The 19,392-nt window shown below is 36.8% G+C and overlaps 2 protein-coding genes and 2 pseudogenes across 3 annotated transcripts; 2 read left to right on the top strand and 2 right to left on the bottom strand.

The window, feature by feature from the left end:
- The first annotated feature begins 1,447 nt into the window (after positions 1 to 1,447).
- On the top strand, positions 1,448 to 4,516 carry LOC113778258 (annotated as a pseudogene).
- Positions 4,517 to 6,523: 2,007 nt separating this feature from the next.
- On the top strand, positions 6,524 to 9,837 carry LOC113777846 (protein ABA DEFICIENT 4, chloroplastic). The gene is made up of 6 exons (XM_027323063.1): positions 6,524 to 6,894; positions 7,938 to 8,154; positions 8,675 to 8,775; positions 9,014 to 9,142; positions 9,225 to 9,313; positions 9,459 to 9,837. Exons 1-6 carry the CDS (start codon positions 6,850 to 6,852, stop codon positions 9,598 to 9,600), a joined length of 723 nt encoding a protein of 240 aa, XP_027178864.1. The 5' UTR covers positions 6,524 to 6,849; the 3' UTR covers positions 9,601 to 9,837.
- Positions 9,757 to 11,192, bottom strand: LOC113777940 (annotated as a pseudogene).
- Positions 11,193 to 11,916: 724 nt separating this feature from the next.
- On the bottom strand, positions 11,917 to 17,767 carry LOC113778000 (zinc transporter 5). Of its 2 annotated transcripts, none has more exons than XM_027323237.1 (11): positions 17,547 to 17,767; positions 16,774 to 16,966; positions 16,577 to 16,662; positions 16,060 to 16,144; positions 15,561 to 15,639; positions 15,302 to 15,432; positions 15,091 to 15,177; positions 14,862 to 14,965; positions 13,811 to 13,941; positions 12,853 to 13,003; positions 11,917 to 12,443 (listed from the first exon to the last, which is right to left on the bottom strand). In XM_027323237.1, exons 1-10 carry the CDS (start codon positions 17,615 to 17,617, stop codon positions 12,891 to 12,893), a joined length of 1,080 nt encoding a protein of 359 aa, XP_027179038.1. In that variant the 5' UTR covers positions 17,618 to 17,767; the 3' UTR covers positions 11,917 to 12,443; positions 12,853 to 12,890. The 2 variants fall into 2 exon arrangements, with proteins under 2 accessions (XP_027179038.1, XP_027179039.1); XM_027323238.1 differs by having other exon boundaries at positions 12,863 to 13,003.
- Between the last annotated feature and the right edge of the window lie 1,625 nt (positions 17,768 to 19,392).

Below are 19,392 nucleotides of genomic sequence, written 5' to 3'. Positions count from 1 at the left end.
ATGTGGAACAACAAGTTCTATTTGACTATGAAGTTTGCACGGACCGATAAGTATCTTCATTATAATGTGCTCTTTAAATTTTACCAGCTTTACATTTTTTTTAAAAAAAAAAGAAAAAAACATTCCTAGAGTCTTCAGCTACGGAAGAAAGTTTGATATTTTAAGATTTCAATTTTGAAATTAACACCTAAAATAATATTTTTTTAAAAAAAGTCTATAAGATGCAACCGTGAAACTTTCCGGGTCAATGTGATATACACTGACATTTTGATTGCCTCAATTCATACAATAGGAACGATGACGAAGAGAAGTCCGCAAATTAGATTTATGGGATAATTTCAGAAACCTCCCCTGAGATTTCTGACAATTTTACTGAGCTTGTCTAAGGTTTGAAAAATTACACACACCTCCCTTGTCATTTAAAATGATAATATTATCCTTAAATATTTTAATGTAATTCCCTTGTTTGGATGCTTATACTTAGAATGACTTTAAAGTTATTTTTTCATTCTTTTTCCTTTTTATTTTAATTTTTTCCCAATAAATTTGTAAAATTACTACTATTATCTCTAGTTTCTATTGTAATCAAATGTCGAACTAATTTTTTTTATGAATTAATTTTATACGTAATCCGATATTTTCGCTAATCTTTGTTTTCTATTTTTTGGTATTAAAATTAACAATAAATCAAAAGGAAATTGCCCAAAATCACTACTAAATTATGATAACCCCACTAGTAAAAAAATTCATAAACTCTGAATCAATTATTTCAACATTTTATTTTCTATCTTATAAATCTAAATCCATAATAAAATACCATCAAAAGTATCCTATCATAGTGATAAAATTATTATTATAGTTGTTTATCAAATAGTAGGTATGCACATGAAAAATTCGGCACATTTTTCTTGTAATTACATTAAATAATCTTATAATTTTATAAAAAAGTAAATTAAAACTCATTACACAAGTGCATTTTTGGGTATTCATTTAAAAATTTGATCAAGTCAATATTATTTTAAGATTTTGTTACTAAAACTATCAAATTAAAGGAGGTATGTGCAATTTTTTAAACTTCAGGGGAGCTCAGTGAAATTGTCGAAACCTCAGGGGAGTTTCCGAAATTATTCCTAGATTTATTTAAGCAACGCGAAGAACAAATGAAAGAAAAAAAATTAGAATAAAAGGGGGGGAAAAAGACAAAAGAGGAAGATCTCCGACACGCGGAATCAGCAACTGCCTCTACGTCTTCCTTTTTCTCTGTTTAGCCAAGTACGCATTCCGACTATTACTTTTCCTCAAGACCCCGCATCTCCTTGAATTCAACCTCCCATATTTTTAAAACACTTTTATTGAACGCTACTAAAAAGTCTAATACTGACAAACAGATTCTTGACCATCCCAGAATCGCGCGGCTTTAAAAGGCCCAATGCTTCTGTTGTTGGTACCATGCTTATCGTCTGCTAAAAACCAGCACGAACAGCTTCATAACAATCCCATAGGTACCATTGACATTTTGAATAGCTTCCCAGAAGTCATCTAGCTGCTTTTGATTTTTCTTTCTTTTTCTCTTTTTGTTGATAGATTTTCTGGGTTCTGACAAATATTTGATATTGTATAATTTAGAGGCAAAGGTTAAAACTTCGTCCTTGAGGGGTAAGAAAAGGGCTACAATGTTGAGGTTTGAGAAGTTCCCATGGATAAGTCAAGAGTTGCAGAAGATAATGGATACAAATATGCAAGAGGTTGGGGCCCGAAGGCTTGCTCGCGAGGCCTTCAAGGATATTCAACTTTCAATTGATCATATTTTGTTCAAGGTAATTATTGCACATTGCAACAGGTGCTCAAGGGATTGGTAATTTGATAAAACTTACGCCATTGTGAAGAAAGCTTATTGATGATATACATGGCTTATTGGTTATTTTTTAGCAAATGCGTAGAATTGCTTATATGTGTTCAAGCTACTCCAAGTACACTCCACTTGCTGTTAAACGAATTAGAAGGGCAGATGCACTTTTACAAGATTGCATCTGGCACCCATAAAATGGGATATGGTTTCTGTTATTGGAAGGGTTTTGCCTCTTCCATCCTTGGTTAAGATTTGTGGATATGCATGGTTTTAACTGTTGGAGCAGCAAATTTTTTCTTCTTTTATTGGATTTGGCTCCGTCGAAATATATAATGGTTTAGTAAAAAATATAGTTTCGTCGTAGGAATCATATTGTGTTGAAGTTTGAGTTCCTTTTTCTTGGATTGACAATTTGCTTGGTGATGCTGACTTGCTGTGTGTTTGTGTTTTAACAGATCCCAAGTGATGGCTTGACGATGAAGGAGGTACAACTTCTTAGTATATCTTTCTAATCCTGTCTCTGAACCTATAACTGGAATGTGTCCCATCGTATCCGGGTCATCTACTATAATAGTAGTATTTGCTTGTCGTCCTTGAAAAAGTGATAAAGAAAAATGATTTTCCATTTTGAGAAGATTGTCATGATGATAAGTCAGTTCATAGACATAGCTTTAGAGTGCCATAAATTTCTATTTATACACACTATTATAACTGCTACAATTGACTGATAGTTGTCTAGTCTCTGTCGACTAGCCTAAGCTAGAAATCATTCATATTTTCGCAAACTTTCATGTTTATTTTGAAAACTAGCGTTTACCAGTGGCATCTTTTGTCTTTATATAGTTTCACAGCATTTATGAAAGTTTTTACATCTTTCTAAGAATTTGAATCCTGTGATGCAGTCATATCAGGTGAACTCAGGTGAACTCTAAAGGATTGGAATATTTCTCGAAGAGTTGGGTGCCACAGACCAGTCCTCCCAAGGCAGTGGTTTGTTATTGTCATGGTTATGGAGACACTTGCACCTTTTTCTTTGAAGGTATGTAGCTTAACCAAATGATTTGTAGTTGCAGATTTGCAGATTTCAGTGTATATTTATGGTTTAACGGATGTATGGCGTCATTTGCAGGAGTTGCTAGAAAGTTAGCCTCCTCCGGCTATGCAGTTTTTGCTATGGATTATCCTGGATTTGGACTTTCCGAGGGCCTTCATGGCTATATTCCAAGCTTTGACGGGCTAGTTGATGATGTGGTTGAGCATTTCTCAAAAGTTAAAGGTATTTTGGCTAATTTCTCAAAAGTTAAACTGCATGACAGTTTTTGGAAGGATATTAAAATTACATTTTGTGGTGCAGAAAATCCAGATTTCTGTGGTCTGCCAAGCTTCCTGTTTGGACAATCTATGGGAGGAGCTGTAGCTCTGAAGACTCACCTCAAACAGCCTAATTCATGGAATGGAGCTGTTCTTCTTGCACCGATGTGCAAGGTACCACTCTCAACTACCTTCGGACTTGTACATTTCTTGTTTCTCATATACCTCATTTCTTGATCCGAGTATTTTTCTACAGATTGCAGATGAAATGCTTCCGCCATGGGTACTCACCCAAGTTCTTATTGGAGCGGCGAAACTTCTTCCAACACGGCAGCTAGTTCCACACAAGGATTTAGTTCACTTAGCAATCAGAGACGTCAAGAAAAGGAATTTGGTTAGCCTCCTTTCCCTTCTATGAAGTGTTCAACAGAAAGACAGAACACTGCCTGTAGAAAACAGAGCAGAAAAAGACTTTTTTTCCATTGTTTACCTGCTCATCTTTTTCTTTTTTTCCCCCCCTTTTTGGCACTGTTTGCAGCTTGCGTGCAACATGATTGCTTACAAGCATAAACCAAGGCTACGAACTGCCGTAGAGTTACTGAACACCACCCAGGAAATAGGACAACAACTGGAGAATGTATGTAAACACGTTTCTTCTTCTTGTTCTAAGGAGGTTTTGAAGTTATTGTATGGAGTTGCTTTAATTTCTTGGAGAGACTGCTTTCCGTTTATGACTTCCAACATGCTTTTTGATGCTGTGGAAATAACATAACATTTGAAAGACGACTGATGATAAATGCTCTTTTGTAGGTTTCTCTGCCATTATTGGTCCTCCACGGCAAGGCTGATGGGGTAACAGATCCATCAGTTAGCAAGGAATTATATGAGAAGGCAAGCAGTGCAGACAAGGAACTGATTCTCTATGACGATGCTTATCATGCCCTTCTTGAAGGCGAGCCAGATGAGATGATACTTAGAGTGCTTGGTGACATCGTTTCTTGGCTTGATGCACATAGTCCCTGAAGCCAAAGCCCGTCGCCAGCGCCTGCAATCTGTGCAGGCCGTACATTCTTTCTTTAAGACGGGAATTGGAGGAGAGGAAATGACTGTCATGGTGTACAATCGAACTGGCTCGTTTCAATGGAATGGCCACACCAATTGTTTAATTGTTGAATAATCAGTTTAATTCATTATTTAAGATGTCGTAATTGAGAAATCCTGAATGATATCCTGCCTGGAGTGGGACGAGATGTTGACTCCACCGAGCTTTCCAATTTTGACGCTTCCAATTGACCGTCATGTTTGTAACTTTTTTTTTTTGAAGAAGATCATCATCTTCCAAAATAACTTGATGCATTTTAAGCGGCTTATGAAGAAAATTCCAAAAACAATTTGCCATTCCAATTATCAATTACGAGCATGGTTTAAAGTCACGGTCGCAGTTGTAGTTTCGATCAGAATCGTTCCAAATCGATTTCAACATATCGGTTGTGGTTTCAGCGAGACGCGAATTTTGAAATATTTAATATTCTGAAAATTATAAAAAATATGATAAATAAAAATAAGTTAAAAAATAATAAAAATTCGAGTTGACTCGCAGTGATTTGGTATGACTCACTGTTTCAACACTTCACTGTGACATCTTGATGAGTCAAGTATATCAAAATCATATCGTTCTAATATCGTATCAAAAAGGGCGAAGACGGTGACAATTCAGCCGAATTGTATCGGACTCGCTGAGTCTTTGAACCATGATTACGAGTCGAGTCTAACAGTGCCTCAAACTATCATTACGACCACCGTATAACGTGGTGGCAGCGGGGTGGGTAAAGAACACTTGTTCAACAATCAGCATCGCTCCCCATCTTTCTTTTCTTTTTTCTTTTGGAAAAAGCCATCTATTTCTTATTTTAGTGGATCACTACCTCCTATTCCACTACGTGGAAAGGTGGGAAGGACTCCGTCCTTGAAAAAAGTCAGGGAAGCCCAACCAAGTGCTAGTAGCTAGTTTGGATGTTTATGTTAGAAAAACAAAAGATGGGTAATATTAAGTTATGAAAGAAAAGAAAAGATCACAAGAGAAGAGAAAAGATTTTAATGTTATTTAATAATTTTGAATATGTATGTTGATAAAAATTTGTTCAATACACATTTGAGAATAAAATTGACATTTAAAAATATTTTATTTGGTATTCTCAGCTTTTCCTACGCTTTCCATCCATACTTGGGCAGAAAAGCTTTGGTAACACGTAGCAGCAGAAGCTCACCTTTCTAAATCATTCGCTTTCTATTCTTTTTTGCCCCTCAAAAACTCCAATATCTTTTTTGTCACGTTCCTTTATTTTCTCGTCAAATTACAACTCTCAAAAAGCTATAAATGCCATCAGATGGTTTCAATTTTTTAAAAAAGAAAAAAAAGCCGATACTTAATGACGTGATCATCAAAGATTGGGTTAGGGCTTCTTCTCAATGGATTATTTTATTTTAACTAATTATAAATTCTGATCTTGAATAATTAATTTTTACGGTGTTCTTAATTGTTTTTGTATTTTAATTATATATTTTTTAATAATTAAAAAAACTAATAATTATAATAATTATTCAAAGAGTAACTTTTACTAATTATGATATAATTAATTTTTATAAAATCTAAAGCAAGTTAGGACAACCCCGCACAAGGCCTTAGTCTCAAGAATCGGGGTTTCTCAAATTTGAAGGCATTTGCTACGCTAGTACTGGTAAATACTCCCTCCGTCCCACTTTGATAGTTCTGATTTTTTTTTTTACACAGTTTAAGAAAAAATAGTTAACTTTGTTGGAACAATCAATTTAGATAACTATTTTTTTAAAATACTCTCACATTAATTAGAGTACAATTTTATGAGAACTTGAATTGATAGTAAAAAAAGAATCAACTCTCATTAAATTGAGTAGATTTATAGTAACAATAACTTACATTGAATAAGGGTATTTTAGGAATATTAAAATATAACTGCATTCTTTAATTGAAAAGTGAACTATAATTTGGGACGGACGAAAAAAAAAATAGGACTATCAAAGTGTACGGAGGGAATATATTTTTTCCCTTCACCAAAGGAAGAGAGAAAAGGACACGGGACCCTGACTGAAAGCATACCCAATTGATCTCCAAACGGATGAGATCAGACCAATCCCAGACCGCCCCTCCACCAATTGGTTTGGTGCCAATAGCCGACTGCCCTGCATGCGCGCCACGTGTATAGACACATGGCTCATCCTAGATTTGACTGAGAAGAGAGACCACAACAAATTTTGGGACATGCATCCTAGAAAAGCGAGAGGCACAAACCTTCCATCCAATGAGCTTGTCCCAATTGATCTTGAGCTTCACTTGGTTAAGTGGAAGTTCGGTAAATTTGGTCTGATAATGGACTAGTGTTGGGCGGCTGCTAGCATAGTGGGACGGGGACGGGGACGGGGGACGATGATAGTGCAGAGTTGTACCATGAATTCATTCCAAATCATTCTTTCTTATTTTAATCCAAGTCAGAAGCTGCGTGTCTTCGGGAGCGAATTTCCTACTGGCCATTACTTTCGGCCCTTTCTGTATATACCCAGGTTGAGTACTGACTCATGACTTAAAAGGAAAGCGCTTTTTGCTCTTTAAGTTCTTCTTGCAATTCTTGTTCAATCTCGATTCCACACCAAAGATGGCCTTCTCTCCTAGCTTTACCCAAGCCCAATTGCCATTCAAGGTAAGTTCTTGATGCTTTTCTCTGTATCACTTTGTACGTTTTACACGAATGCTGATCATCCATTCTCTTTGTTTCTTGGTTTTCATTTCTGTGGTTGTGGGATTTGTTGCTTTGTTGTGCACATCAAAAAATTTCACAGCTTTCAATCTCAGTTTGTCATTTCTTGAGTTTTCTTCTTTTGACCATGCTTTTTAATGGCCTTTATATTGAGGAATTGAATATAGCTAATGATAGCTCTGTCATACATTATAACCGATCGCGGAAGTTATAATGGAGGAGGACTGGATGAATTGGATGGAATGGTTCCGGTTCACTTCAATCGTTAACAATTGCAACCTGAAGGTTACAGTAATTACCATGCTTGATTCTTCAATCCTTCGGTTTAGTATTATATCTCAATTGAGGTAATAATGGAAACAAAGTTGTGAATTGGGAACTCAATTATGAGTTTCGTGAATTGGTTCTGAAGGGGAGAACTACCCAATAGCACTGCGCTTTTTTCCCTTGCATTGATATTTTGTGCTGGAAGTGCGATTTCTTTTTCCCATCTTGTGCGTAATTCGCAACTTAATGGAATGACCTCTCCACTGGGGAAAAAAGAATCAAACTTCTACTTGGTTACTGCTTCTTTTAACCTATGCTTGAAAAGATGCTGTTTTTGCCCTGTTTTTCTCATCCTCACCCTTATACAGTCTCTTGCTATTTTTGTTTTCTTTTTTTCGGACATAAAACGGCTTGCACGCAATCTCGTGACCTTATTTGAAGATCCGATAGGTTGTGCCCAATATGCAAAATATTGTTGAGTTGAATCTACTAAGAGTCACCACTTCATTAGATGTAGGCTTCTAACTAGGTTCACATTTTAGGCATAACTGCTGATGCATATATGTGAAGCCATGACTGTAATTTTACACATCCAACTATTAAGAAAAGAAGAAGCAAATTCCTAGAAATCCCAAATTTGCCAAAACAGTTCAATAAATCATGTCGTTGTGAGGGTTTGAATTTTAACGGTAGTCAACATTGGTGCCTATTGCTTGTAGGTTAAGCGCACAGGGTTGTGTTACAGATTTTCGGAATGCATGAGGATGAACAAGAGATCCATATTTGCTTTCAGAAGTGTGAATAAACAGCTCTTTGTTGGACAAACGGAAAAATTGGGAACCAAGCTAAGCACTGAATGGAGCTTTCCCAGAAGACCAATAGCAAGCATTCACCCAAATCTTGGACGAGCTGTTGATTGCAGAGTCTATGCTTCATGTAATCTTTATACGTGACTTACCATTTCCTTCTGTCTTTGAGCACATTTAGATTATTTAGGGTCATTCTGTTTAATAGGGCGGGTAGAAGTCTATCATCGGTTAGCAGTTTATTTTTGCTGCATAGCTGGCTCGCAACTGACAAGCATTACAGAGTACAGATGCTTCGCATCTGTGAATAGACAGGAATCTTAAATCACTTAGGTGGTAAAAAGACTAAAGAAAGTAGTCTTAGAAACATTTTATGGTCTTTTCGGATTGTAGAAGTTTTTCTTTCCATGCTAGACAAAATTACATATATAGAGGCCATACCTTGTGCTTGATGCATTATGATTTATAATTTAAAATGCCTTTCTAGCCTTAGATATTCTTTGATTTTAGTGACTGAAACTATTGCACTTCTCTATAATACTCTGATTTCATGCTAGCAGCTTGTTTGATGTGGAAAGAAGCTTGCAAGGCAAACAAGATTGTGAATGTTACACTTCTAGCATTAAAAATTCTCTTATTTGGCTATGCAGGTTTGCCGAGCTCTCAACTTGCAGCTAGTGTTTTTACATTTGGAACTGTAGCAGTTCTTCCATTTTATACACTCATGGTTGCAGCACCTAAAGCTGAATTGGTAAGTAAGGACATCTTGGAACTATACCAAAAAAGCAACTTTTTATTTTCTCAAGTGATGCTGCACTGTTTCAAGTTCTTCCACCTCTCAATTGAATTTCTATTTCAGTTTGTTGAGTGCTCCATCGAGGTGATTTTGTTTCAATGATTAGCAACTGATCCTGATAATTGTTCACTTTGGGTTTTGAGACTTCAAATAAGATTCGATGTTGTAACTAGTTGTATTACATCAAATGCAGACCAAGAAGTTAATGGAAAGCAGCATACCTTATATTATGCTGGGACTGTTATATGCATATATTCTATATCTCTCCTGGACACCAGATACATTGCGTCTCATGTTTTCTAGTAAAAACTGGCTGCCGGAGGTATGTTCACAAATGCACGCATTTGAATTTATGTTTCATCATGGTTAGAGATTAACATTGTCAACTCGGCTGCTTCCCTCAGCTGTCTGCTATAGCAAAGTTGTTCTCCAGTGAGATGACACTTGCTTCTGCATGGATTCACTTGCTGGCGGTGGATCTTTTTGCTGCAAGGTCTGTCTATGTAAATTTTCTTTGGGGTTTGAGGGATCCTGGGACCCCCATTGGGAGTTTTTTGGGTTGTGGGGGGGAGAGGGGGGGATTTGGTCTTTAGTTATTGGAACACTTAATAATGCTCTTGCGATTTCCATGCAAGCAGGCAGGTTTTTCATGATGGGCTGCAGGACAATGTTGAAACTCGGCATTCAGTTTCTCTGTGCTTGTTATTTTGTCCAGTAGGAGTTCTTGCTCACTTCATCACCAAAGCTCTGACCAGCAGGGTCAAGCAGCAAATTCATTAGCAATGAACGGATCATTCTGGTTCCTTCTTTGAAGATGATCCAACATTCGTAGTAATTATATCAATAGCATAAAGGCGTTCAATGTGAAAAATCATGAGAAACTATGCAGAAATTATTAATATGATTATTTTTTGTCCATTAGGAAAAGTAGTTTCATTTTCCTGGTTACTTGATACTGTCATTACACACATTTGGAATAGAATTTTCGATATATGGGTGAACATTCAAAATTTCTTCCTTCAGTTTTACTCCAAACTTCTGATAGACAGTCTGCTTAACCAAGCCAATAAGCTCGAGCATGTCTTGAGAACTTGCACCACCACAATTTATGAAGAAAATTGCATGCTTATTGGAGACCACAGCCTTTCCTAGTTTGAATCCTTTAAGTCCAGATCTCTCAATCAACTCTGCTGCTCAGATACCTCAAAGAGATGGGTTTCGAAACACTGAACCAGCAGTTCGCTTCCCCAGTGGTTGAGTCAGTTTCCTTCTGCAGAGAAAACACAGAGCTCGTTGGATTCATTGACTCCTCAAAAGCCCCATTTGCATGACCATTGATTACCTACTTTCTTATAACCTTTCCAATACTCTTAATTACGTTCTTTAATATTACCTTTCCAAATATTGTTGCTGCTTATCTCTCGCTGATTCCAAGTTATTCAATCGAAAAGTGACTGCAACAATGGCAGCTAAGTTCTTCATGTCTTGAAATATGGATGATCGATACCCAAACGTGAGCTCATCTCTGGTGGAGAATCTGATATTCGCCATCAGATGTTATAATTTCCACAGTATCAATTGCATCAGCAATTTCCTTCATTAAGAAACACATGTAAATCCATCAGTTAGCATTTCCAGAAAAAAAAAATGAAATTAATCATTCAAAACCGAAAAAAAGAAGGGTCTGCTAGAACATTTCGCCAACTCGCCTAGTCTTGGACTTCTTTGTTGAACTATACCGTTACCAGTTTAGACAATATGTTATATTGGTGCAATTGAATTCTTCATCGTAGTAAAATCAAAGCCACAGCACCACCCACAGTTCCGGGGATTCCACTAGCAAACTCCAGCCCTGATAATCCTTCAGTTGCAGATTGCACCCCTAACCGATTAAATGGATAGCCACTTCCAACTCTGTAGCCAACCGATCCAATCTTTTCCAAGAAATCAATCCAGTTGAGGATAACACAACCATCATAACCCATGTTATCAAAGAGACAATTTGAGCCTTTGCCGATGATCATAAACCTCAAGGAATACTCCCTACAATACCTGCATTGCAATAAATTTCACATTATGCTCACAGAAGCAGGACGCAAAGAGGATTAAGTCTGAAAGACAGCGGCACCTTATGGCAGTAGCAAGCTGAGATTGATCAAAGACTTGGACGAAATAATTGCAGGGTCCTCCAATTACTCAGAGGCATTGAGATCACTCAGAGGTTTCTTATTGCGAACAAACGTTAGTCCATTGCAGCTGTGGGATGGTGATCTACCGAAGCTGCTGTTGCTGTGAGTGCGTGAAAAAGAGATGATTTTTCTTGTGGGTTTCAGGAGGTGCGGAGGATGAGACGAAGAAAGAGGCAACACCATGGATGCGGGTGCCTAGTGGTTGCAGATTTCAGAGCTATGGGGAGATCAGAGTTTGGTGGCGGACGTTTAGCTGTTGCTTGATTTTGCCGAACATTTGAAGGGGAAGGGACATTTCTCCGAGACTTTCTATCGAACACCAATAGCGTAAACGGAAGTAGTAAATCGACTAGCCATCTCCGTCTTTACACTGGCAAGCTCTGCGCCAAGCCTGCATTAGTTGAAAAAGGCACAAGTTCCCTCGCATCAGACCAGTCGGACAATTTTCCCATAGTCGGAATTATATTTACCGGAACGAAAAACTCGACGACGAGATCTTTAATGAAGGATCCATAACAGGTCTCATAAATATTGCCGTGATTTTGCGAAAGTGGACTGCATCTGTTCCTCGAACGTCCTTACATGTTGCAGGCTTCCAGTCACATACAACTAGAGTAGTGGGCCAAGAATTCTTTGGGCCTATGCCGCAAAGCGACAGGATAACATTTATATAATCCACTCTAACCTAATATAAAGAGAAGGAGAGCCGATGAAATTTGAGGAAGCCACAGTTAAGTGACAAGGTGAGAGGTCAAGAATTGAATCCTTGACCTCCCACCCCCACCAAGACATTTAAGTCTTGGTAAATGTCTTGGTAATACTAACAACCCAAGAGGCTGTTGGCGGGAGACTGTTGCTGTAACGTTTAAACAAAGTTTCATACAAGTTTTAAGGCCAACTTAAAAAGTAGAAAGAAAGCTCTGAACGTGGTATGCATTGAAATTGTCTAACCGGCAGATGGAGAATAGGAAAAATAGAGCGATAGGACAAGACATTCAATGTTTAAACACTGGGGAAATTCAACAGAAAAGTTTTGGTTGGCAACAGGAAGGGGTTGTGTGCGTGTGTGTGTGTTTTTGTGTTGGGTTGGGGGGGGAGAGGAGGATGAGAGAATAGCAAAACGAGGAAACTAAATGTATATATTGTACAATGGTTCCTCACTTCCAACCTGTCCCAGTGTTGGCTAAATAAAAATGGTTGGGGCGACACAAGAAATACAGCAACCACAGCATGTATTTCCAGTTTTCTTGACTTGTCTGCAATGAGAGCAGGGTTTTACGTCACTCCCAACATTAGAACACTTGTGGCGCTTCTCACTGCTCGCAGTGCAATACTTGTAATATCCTGCGGCATATTTAGTCACCCATGTGGACGCGGAGATCAACGCTTCTGCACCAGTCCCATTGCTTTTTAAAGAATAATCCTAGATTGCATCTGCAACAGAAAATGAGGAAACGTCAGCAGTCTAAGCCATGATCGTACCTAACAGAAGACTATGAGACCTAAAGTTTTTAGTTGTACTCATCCTGTCCCATACTTTTCTGTTAAACAGACGTACGTTTTCATTGGTGACATTTCCGTTCTCCTAATCCAGTGAAAGATCTAATATTCCTAATTAACTTCCAATGAAATTGGTCTTGAACGTCTAAAGCTATATAATATTAACATTCAATCTTGATTCATTTAAGCACAACACACTTCCATAGGAATTATCATGAATCCTCAGTTAGTTATTCCATGAAGCACAGATTATTCAAAATCCTTATTTGCCCTCCACCTCTGCTTCAAATCTCTTAATGAAACTCAAAGTCAAAGCAATAATGAAACAATGAATGAAGCTTACTGCGTCTTACATGCACAAGCTTGAGCTACCTAGTCACGTCACGTTGGAAGAGGAGACATCTCGATTCGATCCTCAAGAATTCCATTTGATGCATCTGATTTCCGTTGAGCATCTTTTCGAAATCGGTCTAATGAGGTTGCTTCATATATTCCTAACAGAATTGAAGAAACTAGAAGTTAAATACAGAGGCAATTTAAATGCGCAGATGTTGAATGATAATTGTACCCAATCATAAGTATTGGCACATGAAACAATGAAAAGACTTGTGTCGAAAGGAACAGAACAGATTTATTTCATACTGTATTATTAATGCACCTAAAACCACTACTCAATATGCTGGCCCTTTATCAAAATACACGCTTGAAGCAAGAATACATTTACCAAATAAATATCTTTACTCTATGCTACGGGTTAATGCTAATGACTGGTAATTGAAAAGACGGGAACTAAAATATAAACAACTAAATTCCTGTTAATCAGTTAACAATTGTACCATATCAGATGCTAAGTCAGCTTGGTATCTTTTATAATATATATGAATGTTTTTCATTTTCATAGACAATTCACTCAAGAGTTGGCGTCCCCAGGCTTCTGTTTAATCTCAGACCTTTACCTTAGGCAAAAATCATTTAAATTCCATTAAAAAATTGTGGGACAATAGCTATTGTGAGCTTCCAAAATGATTTAACATTGCTTTGAATTTATCGAAGAAGGGAAGGGTGGAACGAAGTGATGAAAAAGGAGAATGCAGCCAGCGAGAATCTAACCTAGCAAAAACCAAGACCCTAACCCACTAAAGAACATTAGATTCTCAGCTTCAAAAAATAAGATAAAATAAACTATCAGCACAACTTTGGAAAATTTTGTTAGCCAGCACAACTACACAAAAATTGATAATGTATATTGCTCATTCTTCTGATAACCATAATCAAAATGAAGACAGCTTTTCATTTCATACCAAAGCCCAAAATTGCAACACAAATCAGAAAGCCCAGGAGCGAGAAGTCCATTTTGTACACAATTTCCATGACGATGATGCATATTCCTGCGACCATCAAATGTCTCGGAGAAGAGAAAACCATATGTAATCTACAAACAGATAGGAAAGACTGACAAGTTAGGAGCCACAAACAAGACTTCATTAGCGAAACGCAAGACCTTGTAGCTAAATGAAAAGCAATACAACCCAAACTCAAGACATCAACTCTTGTAAACCCCGAAAATTGGAATTATACAACATCGCAACAACCTGCCTCTTTCTTTGGAGCAAACATTAAAGGGCAGGAAAAGAGGAGTTATTTCTAGTGTCCCTAAATGTAAAGCAATACAACCCAAACTCAAGACATCAACTCTTGTAAACCCCGAAAATTGGAAATATACAACATCGCAACAACCTGCCTCTTTCTTTGGAGCAAACATTAGAGGGCAGGAAAAGAGGAGTTATTTCTAGTGTCCCTTATTAAACACTCAATTTTAAATGCGAAAAAATGCACAAACAAGAACTCCACAAGGCAAGAACAATATATTTAAGTTATATAGCATACTAAGTGCTTAAACATATTTCTAGTAAAATGAAGGTTAACATTCAATAAAATAGGAGCAATCTATCTGAAATTGAATGGCATACCACGTAAAAGCGTGACCATATAGGCTACAGCAAATGTTAGTTGAGAAAGTTCTAAAAATCAAAAGAAACACCAATTGGTTGATGAATTAACCAGTACAAAAGGGGGGGAGGGGAGCATGCAATTATCCCGTTAAGTAAAGGTCAATACTCTGACATCATCTATCTCCTCTGATTTTAAACAGTACGACTAAGTGTTTGTGAAGGTAAATAGAACTAAAGTTTAAAGCTAAGGATTTAAACTACATTCTAAAGTTTGAAGCTCAACAGGAAGCATCCATTTGGAATCGTGAATCACCCAGTGAACTGGTGCTGATGCACTGAGTATAGACTAAAATTCAACTAGCAAAGCAAAGGGCAATGAACGGAATAAACAATAGGGTACCTCTCCTCTGCGATACTGTCAACATAGAAGATCAACATAACACCAAAGAAGATGGTGCTTGAAAATGCCCATGCAGAAAATGGCAATTCTACGCTGGTTGTTCCCTGAGGAAAGGAGGAGGAGGAAACAGATTATGAGCATTTACCAGATCTAAATCACCCTGAAAATATTGATACAGGGCATCCAGGGCTTGTTCAAAATGCCACAGAAGCCATAGAATCAAACTCACTATAATCATGTCCCACATAGCCACAGGGAACAGAAAACAAGTTGCAGAAGTGATAGTTATTGCATGAAGCCGCCTCTTAAGTTGATTCTGCAACCATAAAACAAATAGAGTCAGGTCTTACAAACTCTTTCTGACCCAAAACGGCAAAACCTAATAGTTATATTATGATCAAGAAAATACACAAAGAATGATAAGGTGAAGTAGTCAATACTTTGAGTGAGACACGTCTTGCAATCACCCTTCTGAGCGCTGACAAGACTCCAGCAACAATGGGAACTAGCATTTTCTTCATTCCCACAACTTGATCTGTCCTAACCTCAACATCAGGACTATCACTAAATGGTATATTATGGTTAAGCTGACAATTGTGAACAAGATAATCTGCTTGTCAAAAATCAATATGCAAGAAAATTCTAATAGCACTCAGATTCCCAATAAATGTGAAATATAGATCTAAAATGAAAGGATATTAAAGGGAGAATATGTGGCCATGGCCCATCCTTGAGACAAGAAGTAAAATGATGCCATCATTGCAACAAGTCCACCTACCTGATAGATATAAGGAAACACAAATCCTATAAGCAAAATGGATGAATAGTATATATGGATTTTAACTGGATTGATCCAAGTCAGATGAGAACATAAGCAACAGCATTATTTATTCCTTGAAGTGCACATAATTCTGAGCTCAAATTAGAAGACCACTAACTGACTTGGAAGTGCAACCACACTACAACTCCAGCTGACACACAGACTTGCATTTCTCCTAGTAAGAAGAAAGCAAGGACATGTATAATAAATTTCAAAGAAGACTCCAGATGTATTCCAGCTAAACAAGATATGTCACCAGCCTGTCATGCCAAGTTCTTGTTCTGAAACCTAAAATAAGAGAATCATATCTTGCACATAATCAACTTGACAGCTTTTTGAACAAGCTTTTGAATCAAAAAGGAATAGAAAGTTGTCTACCTTCTTCCAAACATGGCCTCTACTTCCATATAGTACACCAGATAATACTCCAAGAACAGCTCCAGAGTATTCAGCTAATATTGCCCTGAGTGAGAGAATTGTTCATATTACACAAACAAGAATAATTGCAAGACTGGCCACATTGAAGATCACTAAACTTCTGGAATTCAAAGACAGGAAATGAAACCAAAGAACTTATCTGAATATCCTATTTCTGCTTTGGGAGGAATTTTAGAAAAGAACATCAAAGAGAGATCAAGGACCAAGTAAGTCATGGGTCTCTCTCTCTCTCTCCAACATAGGGATTAGCCCTTGGCAACCAAGCTCTTAGAAAACACTAAAGGAGATTACACACACTATCACTCTAAGTGATGTAAATGTTCATCTATGCATCATTTTATTTTTAAAAAATTTAATCATCACTTATCCACATATTGCCAATTGTCATCAATAAACAAACCAAAGGACATTCAAAAAATTACAAAAGAGGATCACTAGAGCAGATTGAAAAACTTACCTAAGAGGACCGCAAGATTTAACACCTTTTCCCCACAATATGAAATACAGAGCTGTTATACCACCATTTATAACAGAAGGTACAACCTGTAGAAACAATGAGCAATGTCAGAAAATAAATGTCATTGTTAAGCCACAAACGTTTGAAGATTTCCTAGCTGTGTCTAATTATTCATAAGTGGAGTATTTTGAGAAGACCTGCGTGTTAGAGAGTGGCCTGCCTTTCCAAGGCTTCTGCAAAACTAAAAACAGGATTGATGCTGGAACAAGACAGCTGAAAATAAAAAGAACAACTGACGCTCCTGTTTGAGACAAGTAGCGATACATAGTGTAAACGGACCATATCCTCATGAAGTTGCCAAAAACATGGATTATCTGCAAGGGAGTTTGCCTACAATTGAACAACACAATTAGTAGGCTTGTCTAAGTTGATATTAAAGAAAGCCTCTTATCACCATTTTGAAGCGTTTTCCACATTTGAAACAACTATTACATCAGTAGAATCATTAAAGCTGCTAATTCAAGAAAGCCTACCAAATTCTTAAAAAATTTCCAACAATGAAACTCTTGAAAATAGACAAGTAAAAAGATCGATAGAGCAAATGAACCTAAAAAAGGCGTAAAGTTAAAAGACAAAGAAATGCTATCAAATTAAACAAGGCAATGCAGTGAAATTAAAGATACAGTGAGCAGTAGAATTACTGAATCAACTGAAAACTTCAAGTTTAGAATAGTTTATAAACATAATTAATTCAAATCCTAACAGAGGAATTTATTTGCTTAAACATATCCATCCAGCAAATTCGAGTAGCAAAAAATGCAGATACATGTACTTACCAACAACAACAGATGCTAATAATTAAGCATACTAGTGAATCAAACATAGAATTAAAAATGAGGCTTCAATGATTCATTTTTGAAGAGAAAAAAAAAATTGAACAAACAAGAACAAGTAGAAGTTTTAGCATTACCTAGAGTTAGCTGATTGGAAAGAACTTGCTCCTCCTCCTCGATCGTCTAGATTTTGCCTAGGGGACATCATCTTTTCAAAATTTTCTTTTTATCTGCTGAAAGAATTTGCTCAGAAATGGATTGTTAATTGCTTCAGCACTCCTAAAGCATCTGGAATCAAGAAATTGCTTCAATCGCCGATGAATTTGTCGTCGTCGTCGACGTCGCTTTAGTTTGGGAAAATTTTTACCAGAAGTTGATTCCTTGGTCGAGCGGAGATGCGGTTAAATGACAGGGCCGAATGGGCTGATTGTGGGGTAGTTGGTCCGTTTGTTTGTTTGGGCTTCAATTGATTTAGAATTTGGATCTTTGTCGGGCCTCAATCTTTAAACTGAAAGTATAAATAAACTAATGGATGAGACACACGCTATACGTATGCATATTTTGAAAAAAAGTAATAAAAAATATATATAGAATAAAAAACTAATTAGAGAGATTTTTGGATGGTGATATAATGTTCATTGCTAAATTAGTAAGTGTAGTGATAGTTATGTAGGAATGAGAGATTACGGTGATGCAATTTTCATTGGTAGATTAGTTAAGTGTAGTGATAGTTACGTAGTGGTAATTACATAGGAATGAGAGATTTTTCATATGAAACCGTGAGTGGATATGGTAAATGTTGAAAAGATATTTTTGGAATAACAAATAATGGCACTTTTCGTTAACACAAAATCCCTACTCACGCTTTATTATTTAGATAGATATTCTTTTTTTTTTGAGTAATATAGAGAGATATTCGCTTGTAGTTTTTTTTTTTTTCCAAACAGAATAACATCTGGTTATAGGTTTCCTTTTTTTCAAACAGAATAGTGTCCGACCTTGTTTGAATTGCTATTTTTTACAAAAAAAAAAATTCACTTTCTATGAACATATTTCCTTATCACTTTTTTAACTCATATATATTCAATTGTTACAATATATATTCTATTAAAAAGAACTTCTAAAAACAACAATCAAAAGGGATAATTCTGCACCTGATCAAGATTTAAAAGCCACCCATCCACCTTGGTTTTGCTGACGAGTAATCAAAATTGCTCAAGTCTATGTACCATTTGGAATCTAGGAACTAGAAAGATACTGTGGTTATTGCAGGAAACTATTCCCTCAATTTATATTTCTCAACGATGATTGTGCTTTATATTTTAAATAATAAAATTATTACAATTTAAGAGACCCTTTTTTTTGTTGGCAACGATAAGGTTATACAAATAGAATAGAATAGATTAGACATTCTCTTTAGACCCCCCTCTCTCTATTTTTTTTCTTTGGTCAATGCGATAGATTATCCTACACTAGGGGGATGGGGAGGATCTGAAGTGATCCAAGGGTAATATGAAGGGGACTGAATCACCAACGGATTAGACGAATACACTACGCATCGACCTAAATTTTTTAAGCAGTGCCAATTTAATGTGGCCTCTCACCCCACCAATCTTTAATGCATTGGTGGTGGCCACCAGTTCAAAAGCTGGTCATCGACTCCTCTCCTCTGAAATATGATAGATTAGGTTATACAAATATTATGATTTAACAGTTAAAAAAATACTTATTTCACCGTTGCAGTAAATTTGTCCTGAGGATGTGATAGGCAAAAGGGGAAATTGTAGGTTAGTAATTACGGCTGTCGGAAAGAGAAAAAGAAAAAAATCACTGACTTCTAATTCCAAGATCTAAAACGTTGAGGCTACAATGGCATGAATGTAAAAGTTTAATGGCCGAAATTACAAATTCATTAACTAGTAGGGGTTAAAAAGTCAAAAGGACAACTCCTTGGCGATAAAATTCAAGCCGGGGATTGGTGAA

This window comes from Coffea eugenioides, chromosome 7 (genome assembly GCF_003713205.1).
Source record: "Coffea eugenioides isolate CCC68of chromosome 7, Ceug_1.0, whole genome shotgun sequence".
NCBI classification, from domain to species: Eukaryota; Viridiplantae; Streptophyta; class Magnoliopsida; order Gentianales; family Rubiaceae; genus Coffea; species Coffea eugenioides.
The sequence above is the reverse complement of the archived record's forward strand: the minus strand, read 5'-3'. Positions and strand labels throughout refer to the sequence as shown.